At 45.4% G+C, this 21,471-nt stretch overlaps 1 protein-coding gene across 1 annotated transcript in view; it reads left to right on the plus strand.

Moving 5' to 3' along the window:
- The window catches only part of LDLRAD3 (low density lipoprotein receptor class A domain containing 3), a 287,712-nt gene that overhangs the window by 89,309 nt on the left and 176,932 nt on the right, over nt 1-21,471 (plus strand). The window contains exon 2 of the mRNA XM_003910029.3: nt 3,020-3,166. Coding sequence (XP_003910078.1) covers nt 3,020-3,166 — 147 coding nt within the window. The remainder of the gene's footprint in view (nt 1-3,019; nt 3,167-21,471) is intronic.

A 21,471-nucleotide genomic window follows, 5' to 3' on the forward strand; every position in this document is an offset into this window, starting at 1 on the left:
AAACTCCTGACTTCAAGTGATCCACCCACCTCAGCCTCCCAAAGTGCTGGGATTACAGGTGTGAGCTACCGTTACTGGCCCTCCTCATGCTTTTGAGTTTGATGATGTCACTTCCCTAAAGCACATGGCTGTGCACCACCTGCATGCCTAATACAGTCGCTCAGAAGAGAAAAAAGAATGTGCCTCTCTGTTATTGTTCACCAGGCCCCAGGATCCCTGGTCCTACTGAGAAAGCACTTTGAGCCCCGTGGCTGGCAGGACCACCTGTGTGTAATAGACATGGTATTTAGTCTCTGCATCCACCCATCCATTTGTCAAGTCCATGTGCCGCCAGCCTTATTGACTCTCAGAGGAAGTGCTTTGGAATCTAATCTGGCCAATTCTCCTGCTCCAGCAATCTGTTTATCAGAACATGATTTCACAGTTGCAGTGACATTTCCAGGGGGGCTTGCCTTCGAGGAGCTACCTCTACAAATGCACGTGTAAGTATGTCCAAACAAAGCAGAATGACCATTACATTCCCGGCCCCTGGAGAGTTCTCTGCTTGCTGGAGAAGCCCAGAGCAGTTGTTAGCAAACAGCTGGAATGTGTGGATTTTCTGGGTTGAGCATTCGTTGTCTGGCTAGTATCCAGTACCTGGCTGCCCTTCTAGGGTCCCCCTCACGCCCTTGCCTGGAGATGGTGAATTGGTTTCATGTTCTTCTCGGGGTTGTTAGTGGCTTTCTGGAGTCCAGTCTCGAGAGGGAGTCTCTAATGGATTCTGGGCTCGGTGGAACAGAGCATAATGATTAATTAGGGATGGCCGACTTTGCACTAGGATAGGAGAAATTGCAGCAGAATAGGAGAAATAGTAGCATAATACCTTTGCATTTCCTAACAATTAGAGCTGCATGATTTTTAAATTCCATGTCGTTCCATGTTCTGGGCTACATCTTCCTGCACAGAGTCTTTGCTGACACTGTTCTCTAGACCTGAGGGGTGCTTAGTTTTTATCTCTGTGTGTATATCAACATCCACTGTAGATGCTACCCTCTTTCTAGGAATCTTTTTTGATTTCTTTGAATTTTGACTTTATCTTAAGAACACCAGGGAGCCATTCAATGACATTTTAAAGTTAAGAAATGATTGACTTGGTGTTTAGACAGATCCTTCTGGCCGCAGAGGGGAGAGTGGGTTGGAGGGGGCAAGATGGGAGGCAGGGAGACCAAGTTGGGAAGTTGTGCCGCGTAGCAGTCCCTGTAAGAGAGGGTGGCTGCTTCGGCTGAAGTCGCAGCTGTGGCAATGGAGACTTGGGGACTGGCCATTATCAGAACATGATTTCACAGTTGATAGACTGAGGAGGGGACAAGGGAGATTTCTAGGGTTCTGATGTGGGCAGTTGGGCAGGGTAGAGCCCCTCATTGTAGCTTCTCTCCTAGAGCTCTCCAGTGAGTGATGAAAGCTCATTTTCAGTAATGAAACATGCATGTGCATTATTAATTCTGTATAATGCAGCAGATAGTCTACAAGGGAAATTCCATGGCACCAAGGCCGGTGGGGTATTGCTTGTCTGTGACGGTGTCCGTTGTAATTGGTTGTTGCCTGCTTGTTCTAGTTACAAAATAATTTTAGTATCACCCCAGTGGTACTATCACCAGACTACAGAGTTAGTGCTCATCTGTGTTTGGAGAAGCCAGGGAACACGTTAGAGGAAAGGCGACATATTTGTTTGCTTAAGGGTGTGTAGGGATTTACTAGGAGACCCAGCAGGCCGAAGGGCATCCCTGGTAAAAAAGAATAGCACACATAAAGGATAGTGGCCTGTAGGCGGATATGATGTTAGGGATCTGGAGATCTAGAGATGCTTCTCCTTGGCAAGGTTTTTGAAAGAGAATTATGGACCCTTCTCTTCTCCTGCTACCCCCAGGCAGGTCTGGACATCACTGTTCTTATTTTGCTGTGTGTGCCTTTCCAGCCTAAAGGTATAATAAGCCCTAGGCTTTATCTCTGTATCTTTAGAACACAGCACAAGTATCTGGTCATAAATGTCTAGTAAATGCTTATGGAATGACTCAGGAGGAGGCTCTGGAGCTGTGGTGTGCTGAAGGACTGGTCTTTTTTTTTTTTCCTGCTTTTCCCCAAAACTCTTTTACTCACATGGCTCCTTGTCCCCCAGCCATTAATCACAATGGCTCAGACTGGTCAGATCGATCAGATCCTGGCTGCCTTGAAAATCTGCCCCCAGGGTCCACTGGTAGATGAACTCAGCACGCTGCCCACCTCCACCGCCACAGCACTGGCCTTCTCTATTTGCTTTCCAGCCTGAGAGTTGGCTGTTTGGGTTGGGGACTTTGGCACTTTATGACCATGTTCAGTGGAGTTGAATCTGAACTTGCAGCTTGGTTCTCAGCCTCCAGTAACTCTTGGCAGGCAATTTCGTGACCTTGGGACCCTCATGGAGGTTACAAATCCCGAGTTCAAGATTCAGTGCGGCCTTTTCTACCTGTGCGACCTCAGGCAGGTTGGTTTTATAGGTCTGGGCTCCTGTTTCCTAGAGTGAAATGATCTCCCAGTATTTCTGCCAACTTGGCCCAGCTTCAAGGATTCTGTGATTGTAAGGGCTACAGAGTCTGAGGCCTGGAAAGGTCTTGCAGTTCCTACTGTTGGAGACATTGGGAGTCCAGTGCTCACTCCTGTCTAGAATTTCAATTTTTAATCACTGCTGATGGGCCAGAAAAGAACATTTGGATTTTACAACCAGTCTTTGATGGAGAAAGAAAAAAAGTCAGTGAACACCCATTTTGTGCTCGACATTTAAGTATGTTTGTTCCCTGTATTTCTCCATTTAGTCCTCTCAGAATCTCTGGAGGTGGACTGGGGCAGATTATTAGTCCATTTCACAGATGAGGAAACTGAAGGTCAGAGAGGTTGAGTCACCTACCGGAAGTCTCACCTATACCGAACCAGACACCTTTCAGCTGAGGGGCGCTCAGGTCCCTACTGTTGCTGTGCCATCTGACCTGTCCCCTCTCTCCAACAGAGAGCCAGCTGCTCCCCGGGAACAACTTTACCAACGAGTGCAACATACCAGGCAACTTCATGTGCAGCAATGGACGGTGCATCCCGGGCGCCTGGCAGTGTGACGGGCTGCCTGACTGCTTCGACAAGAGTGATGAGAAGGAGTGCCGTGAGTGGCCTGGCCCTTTGCTGGGGTGGGGTGGCAGCCATCCTGGGGCAGAGGGGAGCCGGTCCTGAGCTGGCTTAGACCCTGCACACTCTGCTTGCTGCAAGCTGGTGGTTTTGTGCCTCTTGCCAGCAGTCCTGCTTCTCTGCTGTATCTCCATCTCAGTGTCACATGATCTGTGTAGACACAGGGATCTTGGTGGAGGTGGAGCTAAGGCTTTGAGAGAGCAGAAGGTTTTACCATCAGGCTCTACTAATCCCTACCCTGGAGTCCCGCCCTTGCCTTCATTTTATATACAAGCCAACTGAGCATCCCAGAGGTTATATGGCTGCAGCACCTTAAAACCAGCAAGTGGCACATTGGACGTGGGAACCCAGGGCTGCCTGACTCCAGGGTCCATGCTGGTGACCATCTGACAGAGCACCATGGAATTTTCTTGATGATTAAATGAGGCATAGCATCCCACCAAGTATCCAGCATGGAGTTGGCACTGAATACATAGTAACGTGCTTTCCCATCCCCTTTTCTCTGCCAATAGATATGGCTTGAGCCTTTGCTGGGGACATCATCTCCTAATGGGCACCACCAGGATCAGATGGTTTTGTGATCCTCCCCACCCCACCTCCTTTTCAGCCCTTTGCCTGTTTTGTGCCGCCGAAACATGTGTGAGAGTTGGGTTGATGGTCATCCACGAGAAAAGAGGCACCGGGGATGTGAGTTGAAAGGGTCCGTGGTGTCAAGTGATCCTGCTCCCTGCCCTGCAGAGGTGTATTTCTCTTCCTCTTCAGTTTGTCTCTGCAGAGTGAGCTTGGCCATGTGCCCTGTGTGGTTGTCCTCCTGGGTGCCCTGGTAGGTAGGAAACATGACTGACAAGTGGTGGGCACAGTGTTGTCTCACAGGGGATTGCCTTGAGACCACATGACTAGACGATGGTTCCTGGCTCTTTCGTGTGCTTTGGGCACCAGGCCACGTGGCCTGTCTGACAGTAGAACTGTGTGTCCTGGCTCTGAGCCTGCTGTCTCCCTGGAAGCCAGCTGAGGAAACAGCTGAGGACAGGTTAATCATTTGAACTTCTTTTTTTTTTTTTTTCTCCCCGAAATGGAGTCTTGCTGTGTCACCCGGGGCTGGAGTGCAGTGGCGCGATCTTGGCTCACTGTAACCCCCACCTCCCAGGTTCAAGCAATTCTCCTACCTCAGCCTTCTGAGTAGCTGGGATTACAGGTGCCCACCACTGTGCCCGACTAATTTTTGTATTTTTAATAGAGACGGGGTTTTACCATGTTGGCCAGGCTGGTCTCAAACTCCTGACCTCATGATCCGCCCACCTCAGCCTCCCAAAGTGCTGGGATTACAGGCGTGAGCCACCGCGCCCAGCCAATCATTTGAATTTTTAACATATCTCTGACTGGAATTTGGGGCCCCCGTCTGTTGACGCACAGGAAGGGGTACCTCTGACCAGAATTTGGGGCCCCCGTCTGTTGACGCACAGAAAGGGGCACTGGCTTTGGAGTTCACATACCTCTGGAGCAAGCTGCCCCCTCTGAAACTGGCCCTTTGCCCATCCAAGGGGTCCCGTATCCCCAGTGCCTGCTCCTGCCCTTCAGAGAAGTTTCTGGGATGGGAAAATTGAGGTGTGTTTTTTGGGGAGAATACTTCATACTGCTTGTTGCATGTGACCTTTCTGAAATGATGACTATACGCGTGAATTTTTATTTTTGCAGAACTGTTTGTTTGTTGTCTTCCAGCCCAGGCTGAAATACAATGGCATGATCATAGCTCACTGCAGCCTCCACCTCCTGGGCTCAAGTGATTCTCCCACTTTGCCCCCCCAGTAGCTGGGAGCACAGGAGTGCGCCATCACGCCTGGCTAATGTATTTTTATTTTTTGTAGAGACAGGGTTTCACCATGTTGCCCGGGTTGCTCTTGAACCCCTGAGCTCAAGCAATCCACCTACCTCCGCCTCGCAATGTGCTGGGATTACAGGTTACAGGTGTGAGCCACCAAGCCCGGCCTGTAGAATTATTTTGTAAAAGTATTACGTCTAGTTTAGCTTTTCTCTGTTTCTAACATGGCCTCAGAATTACTAGAGCTGTAACATTAGTAAGCTGAGCAAATGACATAGTATGTGTGAGCTCTGTCATCTGTCTGGTTTTAAGGATTTATTAAACACTCTACAAGTGTGCCAAGTTACCATTTTTGAGATATGGTGTATATTTGACCTTTGGCACATGCGGATTGTTGTTAGCTGACCTGGGAATATTTGGGACATGATGTTTCCGAAAGAACGCAGGGTTAAGGAGTTAATTCCTAAATTGTATTCCCAGCTTTGTCAGTAGCAGCTGTGTGATACTAGTGCAATCTCTGACATTCTGTGTCCTGTCACAAAATCTTATGATTTTAGAATTCATGCTCAAATGGGAAGACATGGTGGAGAGCAAATATTTTTTTAAAAAGATGTGGCTCGCAGCTGCCTGGAGCTGCTTGGTTTGGTTTGGAACTGGCTCATTCTTGGCTATTCTCCATTCGTTTTTTCTCCTGACTTCCTACCTTTAGCACCCAAGTGTGGTGGAGATTTGAGTGGCATTTATGTAGTCTTTTGAGCAAAACATAATTAAAAAACCATGTGCCCCAAACGTATATTAACCTCTCTCTGTAGCCCTTCTTTTTTTGTCTTTAAATTGTGAAAACAGAACATTAGAAAGTTTAGATAGTAGAGGGAAGGAGAAAAAGTCCCTTTTCTAAAACAAATTCTACTTTCATTTAAAATTTCTTATATATTCCCTTCCAGCCTAGGACTTGAGGGTGTGAGCCCTTCAGAAGGCCTATTTGTGTCAAAATCTGAGCCCTTCTTCCCCCTTAGGGGGCTGTGTGATCGTGGGAAACTTACCAGAATGTTCTAAACTTTAGCCTTTGGGAGAATTAAAGAGAATTCTTTAACCTCCTGGTGCCTCAATTTCCTCCTCTCCAAAACAGGGGTAATAAAGGCTTCTGATACTTAACACTGTTGTGAAGTTTTAACCTGTATGAAGCACGCAGCGCAGTGCCTGTATACAGTAAGTGGCTTGTAAACATGAACTATTATTGGTTAAATCTGTACCAACTATTTTATTTGGTGGTTGTCATGGGGAAATACGGTTCAATTGCCTGCTTTTTTCTACTTAACATTAGAGGCCCTTGGCCACATTCTATATTGAGGATTCACAGTTGTTTTGGGAGGCTGCCTAATGCTCTGTCAGGTAGACACACTGTAAGTTAACCGTCCCCCTGTGTTTCAGTCTCTTCTGTTTCACTCTCTTCCGCACTTTTACTTCTGCTGATCAAAATGTTTAGGATCATTTAAGGAACTTATGCTTAACCAGATCACGGAAATATACAATGGTTTCAGCCAGAGCCAGGGTGGACAGAGCTGAGGTCTCCAGGGTGACCAACTTGACCACCTTTTCAAGGATGATTGGAACGGCTGATGCAGAATTCCTGCCGCCTTCCTGGAGGGAGGGAAACTGGTTCTGTGTCTTGCTCATGAGCTACGAAGCCCTTTCTCTGATTCTTTGGAACAACTGGGTACCGAAGGGGAGGCGAGTGAAGGTGGCAGTGTTCTCGCCTCAGAGAGGTGATTACTTCAAGTGCCCTGTGGAGCTTTGGCATTGGGAAGATAATACGCTTCTTAAAAAAGAGAGAATTCTTGCCCTTTCCAAAGGGCAAGAAAGAGCCTGCAGAGGTGTGTCATGGTGGGATATGAGGCAGTGAGCAGCTCTTCTGTATCCACAGCACAGGAAGGATTTTTACCAGACAGGAAGAATTTTTTAAAAAATTTTTATCGTGAAGGTAATAAGACCACATATTGTAAAAACTGAGGGCAGAGAAGGAGGAAAAGCGTATGTACTCAGATCCACTGTTGGCATTCTGGAAGTTCTCATTCAGGCTTTTCCCCAGTGTAATCGCCAGGGGTGTACAGTTTTATATTTTGACATTTTTTCATGTAACATTTCAATTTCAACCTGTTAACATTTTTTCTGTATCTTCCTCCATTTTCCTCTTTGTCATTTTTAGTGCCATTAACTTGCTATAATATGGTTTATTTACACATAATTTGGCATTTCTCTTCTTTCCAGTTTTCCACTATGGGAAACAGTGCTCACTTGTGAACAGGAGGGTGGACATGACTTCCCCTCTGTTTTGAGAAAGTTGCTTAGGCTCAATTCTCAGAATTAAAATTACTGGGTGAGAGGGAAGGCACCTTTTCTTGGCTCTTGACACCAACTGCCCACTTGTTTTGCTAAAGTTTTGCACTAGTTTGCTGGCAATGTGTGAAAACTATGACTTTATTTTAGTCGTGGCAGCCCTGGGTAACATCTTTAAAAAATATTTTTCTGGTTAATTTAATAATTGAAAACGGTTACTTTTTTAAATTTAAACAAATTATCTAGCGAGATTGTTTTCCCTTACCTCTACTTACTAGTTTTATTTTTTTGTGAGATACCTATTGATGGACTAAAATTAATTTCCAGCTGAGTTAAGACATTAGATTTTCTGCCTCTTGAATCTATAGAAGAGGCTCATTTGGGGACACTTTGAGTGTATTTCTGTTCTTAGTTAGTGGAATGCCCTCAGAGATAGTTTTATCCAAATAGCTTTAAAATAAAAGGAATAAAGATAATGTTTTAGAAAAACGAGGAAGCACCATGAAAGTCCTGATTATGAGGAGAGCTTATTAGAGCTTCCTCTAGGCCACACTATCCCAGGCATTTTACATTCTATTGATTCGTTTGATCATTGCAGAAGCTTTATTAGTAAAGGGCTGGTGTCATCTCCAGATGAGGAAATTGAGCAGTAGAGCGATTCCATGGAGCTTGCCTGTTGGCCCAGAAAATAAGTCTCCATAACCTTCTTCTGTCAGAGACCCCCAGTGGGGGCTTTCAATCTTTTTCTCCAGTTACCTGTTACCCTGCTGAAATGGAATGTTACTGCTATCATGACATATTATCCTGTCGAACCTGCTTTATAAAAAGATTCTAAAAACATCGATAATGGTTTCTTATGGAAATGAATATTTACATGGCTGTTAGTCCCGGGAGTTTCTGAAATGTTTTCCTTGAAGAGACTGTCCTTTGATTAGTGTTGCCTTCTGTAATAAAGCAGCAATCCAAATTTCCAGAACCCACAGGGGACTGGGAGTCAAGAGCCTTAAGATCTTACTCCAGTTCTGTGTCGATGTTAGCTGCCATCTGTCTGTGTTCTAACCAAGTGGTTGGGGGGATCCTGAATGTTTGGGGTCCTCTTCCCATGGCGGTTCATTTTCTCCTTTGGAAAGTTACACCGATTGATGTCTTTGGCTTTGCGTTTACAGACCTGGCCGTTTATGTTTGATGGGTGTGTTTGGTTGGGGGGAGGTGTGGAGGAGGGATACATTTGAGGACTTTGTCAAATGATAAAATATGAACGAATCTCCAAATCCAGCTATAGGAAAGTAGGTGCAAAAATGGGATTTGAATTTTACTTGCTTTTACTGTTCCTGACCATTTCTTGAACATGTGTTATTATTGCTCTGGTGCGAAGGCAGAAATCCATGAGATAGGGTTGAGAGGGCAAGTTTGGGCAAATGATCCCCAAGAAATATAAAAGAGCAAGAAAGCTGGGGTTGAGATTGTTCAGGCTCCATACTCTTCCTCTTTCCTTTTTAGCATCTTCCTCGCCTTCTGCCTCTAGGTGGTGCCACCTATATTTTCTTTTAACCTCGCACTACAGGGCAAGTAGAGATGTGGGAAAAAGCTGGATTCTGAGTTATCCTTTACCTTTACTAAGCTTTACCAGGAATTCAGCTGTTTCTCTAGGGCACCTAATACCGGCTCCACACACAAAATGCCTCTGGAAATCAGGAAGCTTTCTTTTTTTCTTTTTTTGAGATGGAGTCTCGCTGTGTCACCCAGGCTGGAGTGCAGTGGCGCGATCTAGGCTCACTGCAAGCTCCGCCTCCCGGGTTCACGCCATTCTCCTGTCTCAGCCTCCCGAGTAGCTGGGATTACAGGCGCCCGCTACCACGCCCAGCTAATTGTTTTTTGTATTTTTTTAGTAGAGACAGGGTTTCACTGTGTTAGCCAGGATGGTCTCGAACTCCTGACCTGGTGATCCGCCCACCTCGGCCTCCCAAAGTGCTGGGATTACAGGCGTGAGCCACCACGCCCAGCCTAGGAAGCTTTCATAGGATGGATAGAGCTTGCGGCTTCTTCTCTTGGACTGTTCTGTCGTTTCTCAAAGAAGGGGATGTGTTGGCTGATGGGCTGTGGCTTAGGGAGGCAGCCTGTCAGTCACTGTGTGCAGCTGCAGTGGGCTCAGGTCTCCCCATCACTGTGTAGAAAGCAGAACTGGTACAGCACTATCATTTTGGGTTGAATTGTAGCCCAACCTTCCCCCACAATTTTCCTGTGTTGAAGTCCTAACCCCTAGTATTTCAGAATGTGACTTTATTTAAAGATGGGGTTTTATAAAGATAACCAAGTAAAAATGAAGTCATTAGGTGGGTCCTAATCCAATATGACTGGTGTCCTTATAAAAGGGGAAATTTGGACACAGAAATATGTACAGAGGGGAGGCGATGTGAAGACTTGTAGCAAGAAGACAGCTATCTACAATCCAAGGAGAGGGCCTGAAGCAGATCCTTCCCTCACAGCCCCCAGAGGGAGTCAAGCCTGCTAACACCTTGATTTCAGACTCCTGGCCATCAGAACTGTGAGACAATAAATTCTGTGGTTGAAGCTGTCCAATTTGTGGTACTTGGTTATGGCAGCCCTAGCAAACTAACACGACTATCAACCTATCTCCTTTGTTTTAAAAAATAAATTATTATAGGCCGGGCTCGGTGGCTTACGCCTGTAATCCCAGCACTTTGGGAGGCTGAGACAGGCAGATCCCTTGAGCCCAGGAATTTGAGATCAGCCTGGGCAACATGGTGAAATCCTGACTCTACTAAAAATACAAAAATTAGCCAGATATGGTGGCGGGAACCTGTAATCCCAGCTACTCGGGAGACTGAGGCACAAGATTTACTTGAACCCGGGAGGTGGAGGTCACAGTGAGCTGAGATTGTGCCACTGCACTCCAGCCTGAGTGACAGAGTGAGACCTTATCTCAAAACAAACCCCCAAAATTATTATATAGTGAATGATAGCTTCCTGCAGCTGTCTAACAGACTGACATGTGCAGACATCCTGCTTTCATTTTTTCCTTTAACAATTTGCAAGTAAGAATCTCACTGTTATGGGTCAAATTGTGTCTTCCAAAAGGATATAGGATATGTTGAAATCTGAACCCCCGTATCTTAGAATGTGACCTTATTTGGAAATGGGGGTCCTTGTGGATGTAATTAGTTAAGATGAGGTTGTACTGGAGTAGGGTGGGCCCTTAATCCAATGTGAATGTTGTCATTATAAGAAGATAATATGAAGATATGACGGAAGAAGACCATGTGACAACAGAGGCAGAGACTGGAGGGAGGCACCCGCAAGCCAAGGAGTGACCACCATCACCAGAAGCCGGCCTCTGCCCAGTCCACGTGGACCTTTTCTTAACCCCCTACTGCCCAGCCTCTCGGGAAGAGTCACGCCCTCTGTTCCTTCTGGAGGCCCACTGCTTTCTCATATGAGTGAGGTGTCCGGTTTTTTTTTCGCATCTTGGTTCTTGGCAAGCCACTGCTAGCTAAGGGCTGAATTCCAAAGGCCTTCTGAAGGAGCTGAGCCTCAGAAAACATAACTGGCACTCCAAAGGGTCTAGAGAATATCATCGTGGTTTAAAGATCTGTCCATCAAACACTTCGGAATGAAAAGACATGCTCTTTCACAGCGCTTATGGGATGGAGGAAATCCAAGACCTATGTATATTAGCGTTGCCTCTTTTCTCATTGAGTCATTCTGTTTGTATTTGGTTTTTAAATGACTCACCTAATTCCTGGCATGATCCTCACTTCACTGAATTTCTTTAGTCTTAAATTCAAAACCATAAATCCTATGGTTAAGAACAGGAGCTTTGGGCCCAGACAGTACTGAGTTCTCCCCACAGCTTCCATTTATGACGTGTGCAGCCCTGGGGCTTACCATGCACCTGTTTTCTCATCTGTAAAATGGAGGTAATAGCAGTTCCTATCCCAGAGGTGTGATATTTCGGGGGTGATATTTCAAACATCTAGTAAGCGCTGTGTCCAGGCCCTAAGCCAGTTAGAAAGGAGTGGATTTAAACAATAGGTATTGTTTCCTGGTGCAGACAAGGTGAAGATCAGCTCTGTGAGTCTGACATGAGCTAATGTGAGGCTTGTAGCTGGTGCCTGGTGTGAGTTAAGCATTCAGTGAATGCTAGCTGACCCTGTTCCCTCAAACACATGTATGCTGGTGACACTTCCTGGCCAGCGCAGTGCTGGGAGTTATTACTCCCCTGTTCCCAACACCTCCCTCCTCCACTTCCCCTTCCCACACCCGGTCTTTTCTTGCTCTTAGTTCGAGAGCCTGTGCCATGGAAACACCTTCATCTGCTAGGTCAATATCTGCTTTTCACTGTCCAGTCTTGAACACACATTCATGAGCTTGCATGAAATTGCTTTTAGCTTAGAGCTCCAGGGAGCCAGCCAGACACCCAAACTGGTACAAAAGGGAAGGAAAACAAACATTTGAGGGGCTGAGGTGAGCCAGGCTCTTGAGGTTGCAGGGAAGGAAGCTTGGAGGTACCTCCTCTGCATTCAGATGGGGACCTGTGTCTTAATGGACCTGCAGTAGGCGCCCACCCTCAGAGTGGCTGCCTTAGGCTGTTCTCAGCTCTGCTGGAGCCCTGCACAATTAAACACCTAAGTGGATTTTAATGACGATATTTTGCTTCAGCGCCCAGGCTTCTCAGCCTCCATGAGTATGTAGTCTCTTCCACCTTCACCACACTGGCCTGAAGTGAGCACCACTCCCTGTGGCCTTCAGCATTGTAGGCCTAGAACTTGCAAAAATTACTGTCTTTCTGATTCCTTCTTGCCACTCTAGATGTGCTCTTTGTGCCTTGTGGCCTGTGGTGAGGACGGACTTTCAGTTCAGATGTTGGAATCACAGCATGAAGTTTCAGGTGGGCATCTGATAGGCACCCACCTACATACGGACGTTTCCAGGTTGTCAGGCTACACTTAACATGCATTTGACTGTACTCACACTTTTCTTAAAGGCCCCTGGTAGATTTTTGAAGATGTTGGTAATTTTACACTAAGTGGAGAAGTACAAAGTGCTCCAAATCTTTCCAGTTTTATTAGTTTCCTAGGGCTGCTGTAACAGAATACCACAAACTGGGTGGCTTAGAACAACAGATACTTATTCTTTCACAGTTCTAGAGGCTAGGTGTCTAACGCAAGCTGTCAACCCGGCCATGGTTTCTCTGAAGGTTCTAGGGGAGGATCCTTCCTTGCCTTGTCCTCACTTCTACTGATTTGCTTTCTGATATGGTTTGGCTCTGTGGCCCCACCCAAGTCTCACCTTGAATTGTAATAATCCCCACGTGGTCATGGGCGGGACCTGGTGGGAGGTAATTGAATCATGGGGGTGGGTTTTTCCTGTACTGTTCTCGTGAGAGTGAATAAGTCTCATGAGATCTGATGGGTTTTTTGTTTGTTTGTTTCATTAAAAAAAAATTTATTTCAGTAGTTTTTGAGGAACAGGTGGTTTTTGGTTACATGGTAAGTTCTTTTTAAATTTTAAGTTCTGGGATACATGTGCAGAGTGTGCAAGTTTGTTACATAGGTATACATGTGCCATGGTGGTTTCCTGCACCCATCAAACACATCATCTAGGTTTTAAGTCCCACATGCATTAGGTATTTGTCCTGATGCTCTCCCTCCCCTCGCCCCCACCCCCAACAGGCCCCATTGTGTGATGTACCCCTCCCTGTGTCCATGTGTACCCATTGTTCAGCTCCCACTTATGAGTGAGAACATGCAGTGTTTGATTTTCTGTTCCTGTGTTAGTTTGCTGAGAATGATGGCTTCCAGCTTCATCCATGTCCCTGCAAAGGACGTGAACTCATTCTTTTTTATGGCTGCATAGTATTCCATGGTGTATATGTGCCACATTTTCTTTATCCAGTCTGATCTGATGGTTTTATAAATGGGGTTCCCCTGTACAAGCTCTGTTGCATGCCGCCATGTAAAACGTGGCTTTGCTCCTTCTTTGCCTTCTGCCATGATTGTGAGGCCTCCCCAGCCATGCGGAACTGTGAGTCCATTAAACCTCTTTTTCTTTATAAATTACCTAGTTTCAGGTATGTCTTTATTAGCAGCGTAAGAACAGACTAATACACTGTCCATCATTGTGTTCTTTGGCTTGTAGATGCATCACTCCCGTCTCTGCCTCTGTCATCCCATGGTTCTGTCCCTGTGTCTCTTTGCTTTTTTGTCCAAATTTCTTTTTTAAGGACACTGATCATTGGTTTAAGACCCACCCTAATCTAGTATGACTTTATCTTAACTTCATTATATCAGCAAAGACCCAATTTCCAAATATAAGGTCACATTCACAGGTCCCAGGGCACTGTTCAACCTGCTACACTGGGTAAATATTGAGGAGGTGAAGCTCCCAGTGACCAGCAGCTACCACCGGAGGAGGCCTTTGCAAACTCAGCTGCCTGGTGGTCCCCATGCTGTGTGGATGCTCACTGCATTCACTTGGGGAATATCGCTGTTAATTGTTTTACCTCTGCCTTTGTAGCTTGGTGGTTATGGAACAGAACCAAGTGTGTCAATAAAACGGGAATGATTTGAATGCCTAAGAAGGTTGATTCAAATGAGAAAATAAATAAATACGTATATTTTTAAAGTCAGCTGGATGTACTCTTTTTTCTTCTGTAATCTGATGCCTGCCTTTGGCCACTTCCATAATGTGAAGATACTCTAAATGCTAGTGAGTGTGTATAGCAGTCTGTGGAAGTTCTGTGCTTTTAGTAGCTCTGGGGCTGGAGGGGGCTGCTGTGGACTAAGCACAGTGTCACCAGCTCTCCGCTGTCCAGCCCCGCTTGGAACCTGGGAGGGTTCCAACTGGGGGTCCCAGTCAGGTTTTGTTTGTCCTGCACAAGGACACGAAAAACAAGAATTAGTTGCCAGTGTTTATAAAGCAAGAGCTTGCACATAAAAGTTAGGATTATCAGGTTTTCTTGAGAAATCAGATATTAGGTGACTTTTTGCACTCATAGAGAACCATGTCCATTCTGCATCTATCATGTATTTCCCCGTCTTGATCATTCTAAGGCCTCCAGTGTTTTTAAAATTCCGAGACACCCATTTTTTTGCCCCACATTTTTCAATGGACTAAGAAAACAGTGTCTAATTTAATTGGCAGAGTTGTTCCTTTCTTAGTTGTGCATAAAATAGTGGCGTGCTTTGCACTCAGTGGCATCTTGGATTCAATGAAATGCACTAATTTTCTCTGATTGCTAGCATATGATGTTTCAGCCAACGGTGCTGAACATTTCCAAACAGATCAATGCACCATGTGTGTGTTATGTTTTCCTTTGGGTGCTGTGCTTAGAGGATAGCAGACAGGGTGCAGAGTGAGAAGGACCTGGCTCTGCAGCCAGCACTGCCAGGATTGAATCCTGGCTCCATCATCTGGGAGCTGTGCGACCTGGGCAAGGTACTTGGCCTCAGTTTCCTCATAACTCCCCTGGCATTTTTGTGAGGATTACATGAGCTGAAACCTTGAAAACCCTTCAAACAGCAGCGGGCACAGAGGAAGCACTCCATCAATATCAGCTGTACTCTTGGCAGTGTGGAGGTCCCAGCTCTGCCCCTAGCTAGTCACTTCTCTTCTTGGAATCTCAGTTCCTTCATCTGGGAAATGGGAGCAGATGTGAAAAGGGTCAGGGTGAAAATACATATGAAGGTGCTGGCGCCTGCTGCATCGCAGGCACTTAATGTGATATGCTTTCCATCTTCTGCCTTCCTCAGGGATGCATTGTGCCCTAAAAGGGAGAGCCTCCAGGGTTGCCAGAGAGTTTTTGATCCAGGCTCCTTCAGGTGTCAAAGATGAGCTGGGTGATGCTCCATAGGTTCTCCTTTCTAATAGGTGACAGTTCTGTTTCAGAAATACTGTGGATGTTCAGGTTGACAGCACATAAGTCAAACTTAGCCCCTTCCTTTCCCTGAACCATTTTCAGGAGATGGAACCCGGGGAGCTTGTCATAGTCTGGTTCTGAGGAGTGGGCTGGGGGACAGCCTAGGATGGGGAGCCCCACTCCAACTACAATGCTGTTGAGTTCCCATTGACACCCCCAACCACTGCCCAGGGGGTGAGAAGCATCAGACTATCTACCTGAGGTCCCGGGGCTCCCTCCCTTGAAGCTGGGACAGAAGACCCAAGACTCTGGTTGGGAAGAAGTTGAGTCAAGTCTATTGAGATAAGGCTTCCTGGAGCCTAGAGAAAAACTGAGAAGAACTTATCCAATTAAGTAACTCCCAGGAGAAGAGTGACTGTTTCATTTTCTGAAGTGACTAAATGCCCCAGTTCTTAGAAAGTTTGTTTCATTATTTAGTTAAATCTCCCATCACATATCCCTGCTGTTACCATTCTGATCCTATTCTGGTGGTGACAGGGAAACTTGGACGGCATCTGCAAGAATCCCACCAGGCCCCTTCCAGCTCCCTTGGTCCTTCCTAGGTGACAGCAGCTGTTGTTTGAGACCTGCCACTGCTTTCTTGGAAACTACCAATTTAAATGCCAATATTGTCACCAGCTGAGAAGTGAGTGGCATGGAGTCGTCTTAAAGTCATCTTTTAAACCAATTCTTTTGCACAAATATCAGCTTCATTCCATCTCGCCGGTCTTCTTCCCCACTTCCAGAGAGCTTCATTATCATCAGCAGTGTGTGCTGCCTTTTCTCTGCCTGCGAAGGGAGAATCTTAATGAAATAGCTCTGAGCTGGGGGGCAGGGGTCATGTTTCTGTGTTTCTGGAATGAGTGTGGTCAGGTTGCCTGGGCCCCTGTCATTCTGGCATGCTCTCATTGCCAGGACTTGGCTGTAACTGCAAAATATAGTCAGTGGTAACACGCTTGGTAATTGCTAATAAAATTTAAATGGCTGCAAAATCACAGAACATCAAAAAAAATTTTTCTCCTGGCACATCCAGACAAATCTTGCTGATCCAAGTTAGGGTGTGCAGTCCTTATTTTTATTTTTTAATGCAGACTTGCACTCTTTTCTGCAACATAGCTAGTGTGCCGTCGCCAAATGACTTTTTAAAAAAATCTTGAGACAGATGAGAAAATAATAATTAAAAAAAGAGAATATGGTGCATTCATATAATGCAGACACGTGATCAGAGAGACTCTTTCGCTAGTAACACTTGAATATTAGTTTTCTAAAGGTTTAGAGTGGGAGGAGATGGGGGTAGAGAATCTTTAAAGTCAAAAGGTAACTGCATACCCCTCTTCAGAAACTTTAGCTTTTGACGTGGTTAATGCCATGTCCTTTTCTCAGATCACTACAAGAGGAGTCACATAAAATGTGGGGAATGTCTTAGGGCTGAAAGGCCGTTGGGTGTTCTAGAATCAGTGATTGGAAGGCAAAGGACTGAGGTAGGTTACATTGCAAGTATTCGGTGTTCTATAGCACCACAGAGTTCCAGGTTAATTTCAAATTAAAATACAGTCTCTTACTCCACTGGAAAGGCATCATTTGCATGTACCTGAGTTACTTATTTCTATTATCCATGCCCTTCATTTTGGTGGGATAAGGGTGGAGAGGCAAAAAGTTAGTGTCTCAGATTCTCCATGGGATTTAAATATGCAGGGTCTGAAGACCATCTTGGCTGCTGCTGTCTGTTGTCAAGTGAAGGGTTGTTTGCCTCTCCTGCTCTTTTGGGATCTAGCAATAAAGCCTGTGATGTTTACTGACCTCTGAGAGGGAGGTGAGGAGAAGAGACCCGAGAATTTTGTTTATTTGGAGAGAGGAGGGAGAGAGGCCATCCCGTTGCCTTCTCGAATCACATAGAGAGCTACGAGAGAATGCTTCAAAGATGGATTGGACACTGTTGGAGGAGTAGGTGATTGTGGTGAGGAGGTTTCCATGATCTGTGTTTTCCTTTGGCTGTTTTGAACATTTTAGCCAATGACAGCTAACTGTAGCAGGATCCTGCTGGTAGCTGTATATTTGTTCCTGAGCCTGTGCAAGCCCATCACCATCATCTGCTGCATGTCTGTAGACCTTGTCCTGTTGAGCCCTGGGTAGTGCCTGCTTTTTGATGCTCAAACCACATATTCACGTTGTTGTCGGTCCCCAGGCAGCAGGGCAGGCAGTCTGGTGGGCCACTGAGTGAAGCTGTTGGATGACAGGGAGCAGATGGCCCTGATGCAGAACACGGTGGGTGTCTGCCACTTGTCTGACTTTAAAATCCAAGCTGGGGCTATTCCCAGTTCCCTGGAATGGAGGCCACTGGCCAGTCAGATGCTGTTAAGGGAAAGTTGAGTGTAGTTCAGTGGTGACAGTGCTGGCCGCCTTGATTCAAGACCTGGCTGCTGCATCCTCTCCATTTCTCATCACTACTGGCACTCAGAGCCTATACTGAGTGTCCCTTTAGATGGATGTATTCTCTGCTTTATTTTTCTATTTAATCTTCTCAGAGTGCCAGTATCTTAATCCAGTCAAATACTACTAACTGGGTGGCTTATAAACAGCAACACTTATTTTTCTCAGTTCTGGAGTGGGGAAGTCTAAGACCAAGGCACTGACAGATTTGGTGTTTGGTGAGGGCTCGCATCCTGGTTTGTGGACAGCCGTCTTCTCTCTGTGTCCTCATAGGGTGTAATGGATGCTTGAGCTCCCTTGGGCCTTTTTCATAATGGCACTAATCTCATTAATGAGGGCTCCACCCTCATGATCTAACCAGATCCCAAGAGCCCCGCCTCCTAATACCATCACATTAGAGACTAGGGCCTGAACAGAAGAATTTCAGGACAAAAACATCCAGTCCATTGCAGGGTAGAAGAACTTTCATGGAAAAGGAAAGCCTAAATACAGCCCTGTGGGTAAAGAAAGAAGAGGATGCTGCATATTTAGGCCTGCCCATGGTGATTCCTATGGCTGGTTGGAAGGAAGAGGAGAGATTTCAGGGGTGCCTAGAGAAGTATGTAGTGGGTCAGGCAGGCAGGGCTGCATAAGCCAAGGGAAGGAAATAGCCATGTGCTTAGTGGTCAACAGGGTTGAGAGCGTTGGCTCCAAAGTCAGATGAGTGAGTCAAATCATGCTGTACCTCTACCTAGCTGTGTGATCCTGGGCAAGTTACTCAACCTCTCTGTACCTCAGTTGCCACATCTGTAAAATGAGATAGGAATAGTTCCTATGCCACGGGCTGGTGAAGATTAAATGACTCTCTGTAAAGTTCTTAGAAAACACCTGCTTCACAGTAAGCATTCAACAAATGTTTGTTGCAACTCTTGACAATACTTCATGCTTTAAATTCTCCTGTATAAAAGTTATGGCCAAAAAGTTGTAAATGCTTGCCTGCCATCATCTGTTAGTCACCAGACTAACCATAATGACACGACTCATAAATTTTCTGAATGAATAAAGGAGTACTGGCGTGTTATCTTGGTGGCTCAGCGTGGTGCTGCTAAACAAAAAGAAAGAAAAGAATAATAAAAATGAAACAAACTAAGTTTTGAGTTGTCTCTTGAATAACCACAAAATAAAGGGCTAAGCTCTTTGCCACCTTGGGCTCCTGGGCTCTTAGGGACAGTGCCCAACCAGTACTTTCTAAAATTGTGCTTGATGGGTCATCTTACTCATTTGTTAATGTAGATTTGGGGATGACTCAAAAGCTGCTGGAATAGAACTCTTAGAAACAGAGTGGAACCCAGGAGTCTGCACCTGAACAAGCAGCCCAGGGGAGTCTGGCGCTCCCTCCATTTTGAAACTCATCTGTCATAGGACTAGACTAAGTCTCACTGAGTGAGGAATTTGGTTGGACAAATCTTGCATTGCCAACCTCTTTTGATGTCTGGGTAGAGGAAATGTCCAGCAGAGCATTCCTTCTGCTAAGTCCAGGCAGATGCATTGCAGTTAGTATGGTGGCCTCAAAAGCACACTGTTTTGAAGAGGGAGTGCTAAGTAATGGGATGGCGACATGATACGGGTTATTGCTTTGTTTTGCTTTTAAAGTTCTTTCATGCGTATTATCTCCTAAAGAAATAAAATAGATCGCAGATGCTTTCATTGCAATGCCCATGAGAGGAAATGACTTTATCTGAGCCAGAAATGAAATTCTCAGCAAGAGGCTCCTGTCCGTTGGAAATTTCAACAAATATTGCCAACAAGATTATATGCCTGTTCACAGTGGATATCTCTGGAAGGTGGGATAATGATAATTGTTCTTCTCTAACATCATCTTATTTTTGCACGAGAGGCGGTGTGTGGCGTGCTTGAAAATACACAAGCTTGACATGGGCCAATCTGGGTTTGTCCTAGTTCCTTTGCATACCGGACACGTTATTTAATCTCTCTGTACCTCAGTTTCCTCATCTGTGAAATGGGGAAATAATAAAATAGTATCTACCTCCTACAGTTTAAATACATTTATAACTGTTATATGTTTAACTGGTATTAACAATGCTTGATCTTTCTTAGTTGTTGAAAAGAATTAGCTATAGTTATTAACAATGTCATCAAAGTACATGCAACTGGTAGTCCTTGGAGCATAAATTAAAGCATAAAGAGAAATGCTGCCCAGGTCCTGGCAGCTGATGTGTGAAGGGTCTAGCATATCTGTCATAAGGACCAATCGGGATTTGCTAGGACCCAGCTCTCTGATTTGGGGTCTGATTTTTTTTTTTTTTTTTAATCTCTGCAGTGAGGAGTAGGACTCCTATCAGTGTTTTTCTAACTGTACTTCTTGGAGTGCCAAAGGGAGAAAGGAGAGCACCTGAGCCATGGGGGCTTGGAGCGTGGACTCTTGTCCTTGCTGAAAGCAAAGCAGCTACAAGTCTATTTTGTAAAAAAATATCTACTGGGCTTGAGATTTGATTTTCACAGAGACTTCTGTGGTAAACAGACAAAAGGGTTGATTCCTACTGGACTTGCCCTCTAAGCAGCCTTTTTTTTCTTTCTTTTTTAAAATCTCATTTTGACATCTGTGATTCCAAAGACAGCACCGTAATTGTCTTTTTTCAGAACAGAGCTCACTTCCAACTATCAAAGCATGGGAGTACTCAGAAATTTATTTCTCATAATGAGCCAAAATCTCTCTGCAGCTCTTTAAAGGTAGCTGTGGAGCACCTTGGGTGCTAATGAGCTCCCTGTTAATAGAAATGCTCAGGCTTGTATTAGTTTCAGGTCCCTGCTTCACTCATGACTGGCTGTGTTGTGTGTCTAGGTAAGTCTCGCCACCTGTCCAAGAAATAAATATGAGGATGTATGCAAAGTCCTCGGTACAGTGCCTGGTAGGCGTCAGCCTTGGCTGCCACCAGCAGCAGCAGCACTACTGTTCTAATAATCAGAAGTGACTGGTGCACATCTGCTTGGAATCCTCTTCCCGTGACCCCAGAAGAGAGTCTTATGTTCATGGTTAAGGATGATTTTTAGATGATGCCATTAAGATCTCTCTTCAGTGCCCCTGACACTGCAAATGGGCCATGCGCCATTAGGAGATGCGGCCTTTCACAGTTACTACAGAGGCTACCTGGAAACATTGTATGAGCACCTCCAGGAAGTTGTGAACATGTGACTCTTATAAGGAGTCACCCTAATGCTAGCAGTTAGCTATGCCCACGGACAAAGTGATGGATAGGGTTCCCTAGAGTCCATCAGTCCTTCACTCTTCCCTTTGCCCTGCAGGGTGTATTTCAGAAGAAAACATAAAACTGTGGATTGTATAATCATCCTCTGATGCAAACCAAACTTTGGCAAGTATGAACGATTATGAAAACAATGCACATGTGAAACGCACTTTCCCTGCGCTCTCTGTTTTAACATCCCAGGTTATGTGCCAGGTTTCCGCCCCCCCCCCCCATTTTCTGCATTTCAGAAATATTTTGTTTTTCATTCCAGACTGTGGGAGTACAAAGGCAGATTTGTGTCATCACTTAATTTGTTAATTCTGCCAGGATTTTTCTCCCACCAACCGGCAATCCTTTTTGCAGTCTTATATTTAAGGCTGGCCTTGAGGAAAATTACATAGGAGCAGCATTGTATTTACCCTTTGTATGACTGCAGGGGATGTGAGTAAAATCAAAACAAAACAAACAATTTTAAAAACAAAACAGTGCCTCTGTGAGTGAATTCCAGAGTAGACTCATATGCCATGGCTGAG

The sequence above is a fragment of the Papio anubis genome, chromosome 12, assembly GCF_008728515.1.
Source record: "Papio anubis isolate 15944 chromosome 12, Panubis1.0, whole genome shotgun sequence".
NCBI lineage: Eukaryota > Metazoa > Chordata > Mammalia > Primates > Cercopithecidae > Papio > Papio anubis.